This window comes from Raphanus sativus, unplaced genomic scaffold (genome assembly GCF_000801105.2).
Source record: "Raphanus sativus cultivar WK10039 unplaced genomic scaffold, ASM80110v3 Scaffold3941, whole genome shotgun sequence".
Classification (NCBI taxonomy): domain Eukaryota; kingdom Viridiplantae; phylum Streptophyta; class Magnoliopsida; order Brassicales; family Brassicaceae; genus Raphanus; species Raphanus sativus.
The window spans coordinates 1-9,200 of record NW_026619245.1 but is presented as its reverse complement, the minus strand read 5'-3'; the positions used below and the strand labels follow the sequence as shown (position 1 = coordinate 9,200).

The window sequence follows — 9,200 nt, the reverse complement described above, 5'->3', positions numbered from 1 at the left end:
ACATAATTTATATAACAAACGCTATTTTAAAAATAAATAATAATTTTTTTAATTTTTGTACATTCGACTAAATATACTTACATAAAAAATAGAGGGAGTCCTATGTTTGTAACAGTAAAACCATCACAAACACATAAAACTGTATAAAAGCTTTGAAGATATCTTTAACTGTGCATATATTTTTTCTATATTTTAGGCATCATGTTTTACTATATTTTACGTAAAGTCTCTTTGTTCTTTTTTTAAAAGAGATCTAATACAATTAAATTGGTTATTTTCTTTACCAAAAAAATGATGTATTTGTGAGTATCTTACTTTTCTTAAATAAAACAATCGTACGCCATTTTGCTAGTTACCCCCATGTCGCAGTTGACTCGAAATAAAATTCCCCAAAATAGCATATGATATTAGACATCACATAAGTATTTTAACTTAATTAATTGCAAATCTACCAAAATAAAATAAAATTGATTTTCGTCAATACAAACCAAAAACCTACTTATAAAAACAGAAAAGAGGAAATTTCCGGGAAGTTGCGTTCGTGGACCCAACTTAAATCACAAGAGCAACACTTGTAGAAGTCGCCACCTATTTATTCAGAACCTGACTCAACACACCCAGATGTCATGAGATTCAAAAACGTATTAAGCCATGGGTAGTATCGCTGAGCCATGGGGTATCTCCACGGAGAGCGAAAACGCAAACGCGACACCAAAGGGTTTGAGCAGGGAACTGCGACATGGGAAAACGGCACACAACATGTCGTCATCGTCGCTAAGGAAGAAGTCAGACCTGCGATTGATTCAGAAGGTTCCATGCAAAACTCTCAAGAACGTTCTCTCTAATCTCCAAGAAGTCATTCTTGGTACAAAACTCACTGTCTTGTTTCTCGCGATCCCTCTCGCCGTTATCGCCGATTATTACCACTACGGTCGCGTAAGCTCCTCTTTCGTTCCTCTCTCTTAATTTTGGTAAAAATTTCAAGAGAAATTAGGCAATTATTGTTCAGTTTCCAAATGAATTTCCCTAAGTTAAAATAATATGAATTTCCTCAATCCTGTTTTTATTTAATTTTACAGACTAATTTTAAATAGTATTACATATCTGGAACCCCTGAGTAATTTTAAATAGTATTAAACAGTTCGTCCAAACCCCGTGAGTAATTTTATGGTTACATAATATTTTATTTGGTTAATCTATTTGGTTTTGTGGCTCAGAATTTTAATGTATCATGGCCACATAATTTATTCCGTTACCTTTATTTTGTGCGGTGCGTCAAAAAAGATAAAGACAAGTTTATCTATTTATAAAATACGCATCTTTTGTAAAATGTGCGACAGCCGTTGATATTTGGACTGAGCTTGATAGGACTGACACCTCTTGCTGAGCGAGTTAGCTTTTTGACAGAGTAAGTACTTATCTTTTTTTTTTTTTGCTAAAAAAGTAAGTACTTATCTTCCCGCAACAATTTATACTTTCAGGTTTTTTGCAATTTTTGTCAATATCAAGGAATAATTTAAATATTTTATTTAGTATCTAAATCTAACTAATTAAAATTCTAAAGGAAACTTGGTTGTGTTGACTAAATGAGATGATTGATTGATAATTTATTGTTGGTGAAAATCACTTCTTTACATTTTGTTTCTTGCAATTTTGAAACGATGTTAATTTATGTTTCTTTGATAAAAAGTAATTTCAATAAAAGATTGTTATGTGATATTTTACTTTAAGAAAATACGTTAAAAGTTTTTACTATATTAAATAAGAATTAAGTATCATAAAATGGAATTTGTAGTGACAACCATATATAGTTTGAAAGAAAAGTATACAACCATATATCACATAAAGATTAGAATAGACCATATGATCATTCTCCCTTTACCCGTGCCGTGATAATGATTGTTCTCCCTTTACCCGTGCAGACAACTAGCTTTCTACACCGGCCCAACAGGTAACACGTTCATACAAGTCAAACTATTCTCGGAATCAATTATGTAAAACGTAATCTCAGTAACGTGCTTAAATGTTTCAATGTATATACTTGGCAGTGGGCGGTTTGTTGAACGCCACTTGTGGAAACGCGACGGAGCTAATAATAGCGATACTAGCGTTGGCCCATAACAAAGTGGCCGTGGTGAAATACTCTCTGTTGGGTTCAATTCTCTCAAACCTTCTCCTGGTTCTCGGCTCTTCCCTCTTCTGTGGTGGAATTGCTAATATCCGCCGCGACCAGCGGTTCGACCGGGTATATATAACCAAACCGGAATCCAAATTTAGTGTAACCTAACAGAATTAATTATATTATTATCTATAAGAATGCATTGAAATACAGTAAAAATACTCAAAAAAATCCCAAGTTGTCTTCACTTCAACTAGATATAACAATATTTCGTAGTAATTATCAAAGCTGGTTGGATTTTTTTAATGTGATGTTTCTTTCTTCTCATTGTAACAGAAACAAGCGGATGTGAACTTCTTCTTGCTGCTTATGGGTTTGCTATGTCATTTGCTCCCATTGCTGCTAAAATATGCAGCGACCGGAGAAGCATCCACCTCTCTGATCAACAAAATGTCGCTTAGCCTGTCCAGGACAAGCAGCATCGTTATGCTTATTGCTTACATTGCTTATCTCATCTTCCAGCTCTGGACTCACCGCCAATTGTTTGAAGCACAAGAGGTGACTATAAGTTATTACTCTCTGATCAAGTAGAACGTGAATAAATGATGTAACTATTATTATATGTAAATGGAATTCAGGATGATGAGGATGATGCGTATAATGATGAAGTGACTGTTGAAGAAACTCCGGTGATAGGATTTTGGAGCGGATTTGCTTGGCTCGCTGGAATGACACTCGTCATCGCATTGCTATCAGAGTATGTTGTGGCCACGATCGAGGTAATTAATTAAGTTTATATGTTTTAAATTCCATCAACATTAATTATAAGAAAACAAAAATAAATACTAATATGGAGATTGTAAATAATGGTCAGGATGCATCTGATTCATGGGGACTATCAGTGAGTTTCATAAGCATCATATTGCTTCCCATTGTTGGAAATGCGGCTGAGCATGCTGGAGCCATCATCTTCGCTTTCAAAAACAAGCTTGTGAGAATCTTTGCTTTTCAACGTTATAAATTGTGGAGTTTACTTCTTCAAGTATAAACTAGAGTATTTAGCATTTTAAACAAAATTTGCTTGTCGCAAAAATATTTGTTAGAAAATACAAAGTGTTATTTTTGAAAGTATAGTAATGTTACTTAAATGTTAGCTCCAATGGGTTAGACCACAATACCTGATATCTCAATTTAACGAATTGGTCACGTTGTTGCAGGATATATCTCTAGGGGTGGCGTTGGGCTCTGCAACTCAGATTTCTTTGTTTGTGGTAAGGTTATGAAAGATTAAATGAAATGTTGCATGCCATATAACAAAAATCTAAGACAAGTTTAATAATGTTGTGCGTTTCCTCAGGTCCCTTTGAGTGTTATCGTTGCGTGGATCATGGGAATCAAAATGGATCTCAACTTCAACATCCTTGAAACAAGCTGTCTAGCCCTGGCAATTATCATCACAGCATTCACTTTACAGGTAAACATTTCTCCTTTGCACTTGCAATCAAATATTATACTAGGGTAATATGATAACATCTAATTCAAATATATCTTAGCTAAAATATAAAACACACTTTTATCAGGTTTTTAGTTAGTTGTTGTGGTTTGTGGTAAAAAAAAGTTAGTTTTGTGGTTTACTTTAATTTGCTTTATAACAATCGTCTGCTTTTTTGGGGGATGGTTATTAGGATGGAACATCTCATTACATGAAGGGACTTGTTCTAGTGTTGTGCTATGTCATCATCGCCGCATGTTTCTTTGTCGATCAAATTCCTCAACCAAAAGGTACCGGCCTGGGGATGCAACCCAAGAACAGTGTGGGAGGAGGATTTGTCTCTGCTTAGAATTAGATGAAATAAATCATCAAATGACTTGGAAAAATAAGATAATATGATTTGATTGATTTGTCAGCCAAAACGGAAAAGACTTGTTAGAGAGACTCCTCAGCATGAATTGAGCTAGTGAGTGAGGTAGCTTGGTGAAAACAGGTTTCTTTGATGTTTATAAGAGGTTACATTTCTTTCTTTTTTGTTTGTTGGGATTTTATGTTTCATCTTGTATATTATATGTTCTTTTGATCAAACTATATATAAAAAAGAGGAGCTGGTTCTTTCATACACCAAATCAGGTGGCTACATACATAATTCATGTTGTAAGTAGATGGATTATATATGTTTCTAAATTTGACTACTGCGATCTAGCTTTTCACATGTTCAAGAGATTAGTGAGCGTTAAATTCGTTATTACATTCAATCTCAGTAGAAAACCAACTAAAAGAGTTCAAGAAACACAAAATGCATTAGAAGGGAGAGTTTAGTCATGTACATAGTTTGTGATTGGTACATTGTTTGTTATGGATAATAAGCTGAAACAAAACCTCCTTGAACCGCTAACAACTGTTCCTAGTTCTTAGGAAAAGAAAAAAGAAAAGCGCACACCATTTGGATCTATAGTTGTTAACACACATATTACAAACTACTTACTTCTGCCTCTGGACCTGCAGTTATGCTCTCTATCTCTGGTTTAATCTTCTTCCTCGTCCGCATCATCATCTTCCTCTTCATCTCCTGCCTTTCCCTTCTCTAGCTGCGCTTCCTGCAGAGAAAATTAAATGAAGCCAAACTCATCAGATAACCTAAAACTCACAGCAAGACACAATGGGTCATGTATAAAACTCTGCATTCCTTATAGGAACTGTTACCTCCTCACTAGCTTCATCTTCATCATTCACCTCGGACCTAGACTTTTCAGATTCATCACTCCCTTCCTCTTCCTGTCTTCCATTGCAATGAAATCAGATTGAAGTCACATAAGTGTCTGTATATATAAGATAGGGCTTACCAAGTTTTTGTTGTATGCATCCATAAGCTTTTCATATTCAGCTTTCCTCTTTGCAGCTTTCTCTTCATACGGAGCTTTTTCCTTCAAAAGCGAAGAGGGTGAAAACTAATGTCAATGTCTTACTCCAAAGATCACAATAGAGTATTCAAAAGTGATGTAAGCTGTTATATCCATTATCACAGTATCAGACTTACAGCTTGAGACATTGACTTCCATTTCTGCCCTGCAGCTTTCCCAACCTTGACAAGTAAAAGCGAAGGTAAAGACTACGAGGAATTAGGATTTAAGTATGTATGTACAAGGAATCTGCCAAATGCTTACAGCAGAGACAGCCTTCACATTTGGATTTTCTTTCTTGAACGTTGTCCTAAAATCTTCCCTGAAACAAAAGAAACCAAGCAGTATAAACTTTAGAACAGAATACAGAAAAAAACAAAAAAAAAAATGAAAGTTTAATATGACTAACAGGAAGACAAAGAAGGCACTAGGAGGTCGTTTGGGTTTGTTAGGGTCCTTCTTGGCCTTCTTCTCCCGCTTACTAGCCTTCTCAGCCGGTGCCTTCCTCTTTCCCACCTTTCTGAAATTTTTTTTTTAAAAAGCTTTCACCTTTATATTTTAGATCAAATCACAAAAAGACAATGCTTAAAAAACACCAGTCTCTCCACTCCAACCTAAGCTACAAGATTCTTTTGAAGGAGACAACGATTCAGCAAGAAAGTTATTACGAATACCATAGTTTCAGAGGGATTAACCTGTCATCAACAAGCTTCAAGGCTTCATTGGTGTTCCTAGCTTTGTCTTTCCCCTTTGCTGTCTTCATCTTGGAAACAACTGTACAGAACCAACCAAACTTAAACATGTTCTTAGCAAACTCAACATGGAACATAATATAAGAAGAATCAATCTAACAACGAATGAACAAGCCAAGCTTCAAATTTCTCCCAAACAAAACAGTAGAGAGAATCCATTACCCTAGAAAGAGTACTCGAGACGGATGGCAGATATGTTCGTTTCAGACAAACTTACCTAAGCATAATCAAAAGAGAGAAAGAGATGCTTATCACCGGTTACCTGTTTAACCTAGGAAAGAGTGCGTTAGATCCCAGGTGATTTGACCTGCTATATCCGGTAAGATGATAATAGTGAAGGAAGGTCGTTGATTTGGACGGTTGCGATCAAACGGTTACCCGCCAAATAGATGATAACGATAAGGATGTGACGGAAGTCACGTGCGGGTCTAAGATGGGCCAGTTTTTTATCCAAGACAATGTTTGTGTGGGGTATATTATGGGCCAGAGTTGATCCAATACCTGATATGTATTAAATGGTAACAAAACCAAATTCCACACTTACAAAACCGTATTGACTTTCAATCAATTTCGAGAAAATCAAACCAAACCGATTATTCCATAAAATCTCAAGATTAACTTCAGGAGAAAACTAAAGAGTACATATTGAATATGACTTCATCATCAATAATCAAATATTATACAAAATGCATTTTTCTTTTGCCTTTTTTCTGATATTTGAGATTTTTTTTCCCTGAAATTTGTGATTACATAATGCTATTTGATAACGAGTAGTCACAAACGCTTAAACGAAAAAAAAAAAAAAGGAACTAGACGTTGTTCCAAGGCTCTCCTTTGGAGGCGGCTTGCGTTTTTAAAGTGTGAAGCATGAAACTACAAGCCTCCACAGCTTCTGCAACCGTTAAGAACATCCATTCTTTTCCCAAGTTGTCGATAAATTTGGATCTGGTCAGTTTCTTCACGACCTCTCCTTTTGGATTTGCCAATACTAACTGAGGATTTTTAAGAAATACGTGAAAAATGAACCACAGCATATCCTGATGAAGTGTTTATACGACTTATTACGTTACCTTTAACTCTTTTCGGTCAATGATTTTCTTAATTTCCTCCATCATGCTTATACCACTCGTGTCGATATTACCGACAGCTGTTTTAGTCAACACACTCAAAGTAAGCCTTGATCGAAGACAACACTATAGTGTCAGAGAAAATCAAGATATGTAATTACCGGACATATCGAGTATAACATATTGTAAACTGTTTTCTCCTGATGTTTTGACCCTCTCTTCTTCTTCATTGATCCACCTTGTGATTCTGTACCCAACATATAAACGAATGGAATAATATAAAACCAATACTCCATCCTTTGCATGTGCATGTGAATTAGGGCTAAGGTTACCTCTCACGCAAGTAACCAGCGTTGGCAAAGTAGATGGGAGAATCAATCTCCAAGATTAGAAGACCAGGAATGGTTCTTGAATAAGGATACTGCTCGGTGTTTCTATAGATCATGCTGTTTGGTATGTTTCCCTTCAACGCAGTCCTCGGTCTCGACACGAATAGCAACAACCTTGCTATCGATATCACCACCTTCACCACCCGAAAAATAAATTATGTATAAAAGTTATTTTCTTATTCATATACATTGTGTAAAATGTAACCGCTGCGCTAAAGAACACACTTACTGCTACAACAAGTCCGATCTCGACACTGCCGAATACGACACCAAAGTAAGCGCTCATGCAGACAAGGAAGTCGAATTTGTCGACATTCCAGAGATGAATAGCAGCTTGGTAATCGATGAGTCCAAGCATTGCGGATATGATGATGGAGGAGAGGACGACGAGTGGTGTGTAGTGGAAAAGTGGCGTAAGGAAGAGCAATGTGAACATAACCCCAATTGCCATCACTATGTTCGACACCACAGTCTTGCAACCGGCGTTGAAATTCACGGCCGATCTCGAAAACGGTCCTAGTAATGTGGTACGTCGTTATTTATATTTTATATAGAAAATATTACGTCTTGTTAATGTGATAATGTTGAAACCAGTGTTTTTAAAACTGGACTGGTGACTGAATCGGAAATATTTTGGGTCATGGATCAATGTGGTTCGACCTGGTTCGATTGGGTTCGACCGGGTTTGATGTATTAAACTGAATTTAATAATATTTTGTATATAATATGCATATTTTAGAAAATAGTAAGCTGAAATGTAATAACAAAAATAAAAAATCTAATAGTTTAAATCTAAATCAATAGGAAAAAACACATTTAAAGTTTATTCTCTAGATCACTATAAATTTTTATCACCTTTAAAAAAAATTATACACATTAGTGCAACGTTGCGACGGTTGCTGATTTTCATTGTGACAATTGTTGATTTTCTGTTTTTGAATTTGGTGGAAATCAAGTTTATTGACCACTTTCTTCATTGCTTAGTACATCGCAAAAGTTTTGTAAAGACATCAAAACACAAAAGTATAAAATATCTTGTGAATTACAGTTTTGTAGAGACATCATAGACTTAAAAAGAAAAAAACGTCAAAAATGGCAATATCTTTTGAATTATAGTTTGTCACAAACTCTATTTTCATTTCATTTTTAAAACTAATTATTTTATTAATATTTTTTTTATATTTTTTCTACGAACCATGGTTTTACCGGTTTGTTGGGTCGTCGGTTCCCGGGTTTTTAACGGTTCAATATGGATTTTTAACCGGTTCAATTTTAGTTGAGTTTTACCATTAACCCAACCCGGCTTGGTGTCCGGTTCACGGTTGAACCCGGTCCGACCGCCGGTTTGGTCCGGGTTTAACAACACTGGTTGAAACCATAGAATGTGTGTCCGTACCGGTTGTGAGGTAACAAGATGTGAGGGAACCAACGATGTTCATCACTCCAAAAGCGAGCATTTCTTTGTTCCCGTCTATGTTGTAGTTCTTATACATAGCAAAGCTCCTTCCCACAGCAATTCCTTCCTACATTTATACATCAATTTCACCTTATTTTGGATGGGTCCTTCTCAATTGCTTATTTGAGTTATATCTGTTGATCGGATTGGTTAGCTTCCTAGCCTTTGACTTAAATGGAGAATGCATTATTTAGACATGAATAAGAGGAGAAAAACCGATGAAACATTGGCGAGCCAAAAAATTTAAACTATAACTAGACTTCGAAAATATGTTGTTATTTATTTTTCGTGTCACTATTATATATTATATATGTGTTATCATATAATTAATCATATTTTATACTTATCATCATATAATTAATATTATTTTACCATCATATAAATAATCACATATATTATATTTAAAAATTTAATGTAAAATATAAAAACCATAATTTAAGTTGGTGTTTGAAATTAGACTTTGTATTGAAAACATTTTTTATAACGGTTATTGAAAAATATTTTAATAAAAATCAAATTTTG

The 9,200-nt window shown here is 35.1% G+C and overlaps 3 protein-coding genes across 5 annotated transcripts; 1 reads left to right on the top strand and 2 right to left on the bottom strand.

The window, feature by feature from the left end:
- Positions 1-574: 574 nt before the first annotated feature.
- LOC108855472 (vacuolar cation/proton exchanger 3) lies at positions 575-4,240 on the top strand. The gene is made up of 10 exons (XM_018629311.2): positions 575-936; positions 1,341-1,408; positions 1,923-1,951; positions 2,049-2,245; positions 2,456-2,677; positions 2,758-2,898; positions 2,994-3,110; positions 3,337-3,390; positions 3,477-3,593; positions 3,805-4,240. Exons 1-10 carry the CDS (start codon positions 652-654, stop codon positions 3,958-3,960), a joined length of 1,386 nt encoding a protein of 461 aa, XP_018484813.1. The 5' UTR covers positions 575-651; the 3' UTR covers positions 3,961-4,240.
- Positions 4,241-4,392: 152 nt separating this feature from the next.
- Positions 4,393-6,068, bottom strand: LOC108851958 (high mobility group B protein 1). 3 transcript variants are annotated; one of them, XM_018625440.2, is made up of 8 exons: positions 6,029-6,068; positions 5,710-5,788; positions 5,424-5,534; positions 5,279-5,336; positions 5,152-5,196; positions 4,958-5,038; positions 4,818-4,889; positions 4,393-4,711 (listed from the first exon to the last, which is right to left on the bottom strand). In XM_018625440.2, the coding sequence occupies exons 2-8, from the start codon at positions 5,775-5,777 to the stop codon at positions 4,640-4,642; spliced, it is 507 nt and encodes a 168-aa protein (XP_018480942.1). In that variant the 5' UTR covers positions 5,778-5,788; positions 6,029-6,068; the 3' UTR covers positions 4,393-4,639. The 3 variants fall into 3 exon arrangements, with proteins under 3 accessions (XP_018480942.1, XP_018480941.1, XP_056857736.1); XM_018625439.2 differs by having other exon boundaries at positions 5,929-6,066; XM_057001756.1 differs by lacking the exon at positions 6,029-6,068 and adding an exon at positions 5,984-6,007.
- Positions 6,069-6,411: 343 nt separating this feature from the next.
- Positions 6,412-8,745, bottom strand: LOC108848783 (sulfate transporter 3.1; the record flags this gene model as incomplete). The annotated part of the gene is given in 6 exon segments (XM_057001755.1): positions 6,412-6,758; positions 6,837-6,913; positions 6,995-7,080; positions 7,166-7,356; positions 7,452-7,738; positions 8,619-8,745. Coding segments are annotated over 6 exon segments (951 nt in total), but the record flags the coding sequence as incomplete, so codon positions are not given.
- Positions 8,746-9,200: the final 455 nt, after the last annotated feature.

What these genes read in the sequence shown, in the direction of transcription:
- LOC108855472 (XM_018629311.2), top strand. Translation starts at nt 652, where the DNA reads ATGGGTAGTATCGCTGAGCCATGGGGTATCTCCACGGAGAGCGAAAAC. An exon ending in ATTATTACCACTACGGTCGC is followed by an intron (nt 937 to 1,340) that starts GTAAGCTCCTCT and finishes AATGTGCGACAG; the next exon opens with CCGTTGATATTTGGACTGAG. An exon ending in AATTGTTTGAAGCACAAGAG is followed by an intron (nt 2,678 to 2,757) that starts GTGACTATAAGT and finishes AATGGAATTCAG; the next exon opens with GATGATGAGGATGATGCGTA.
- LOC108851958 (XM_018625440.2), bottom strand. Translation starts at nt 5,777, where the DNA reads ATGAAGACAGCAAAGGGGAAAGACAAAGCTAGGAACACCAATGAAGCC. An exon ending in ATGTGAAGGCTGTCTCTGCT is followed by an intron (nt 5,197 to 5,278) that starts GTAAGCATTTGG and finishes TTACTTGTCAAG; the next exon opens with GTTGGGAAAGCTGCAGGGCA. An exon ending in GGAAGTCAATGTCTCAAGCT is followed by an intron (nt 5,039 to 5,151) that starts GTAAGTCTGATA and finishes TCGCTTTTGAAG; the next exon opens with GAAAAAGCTCCGTATGAAGA.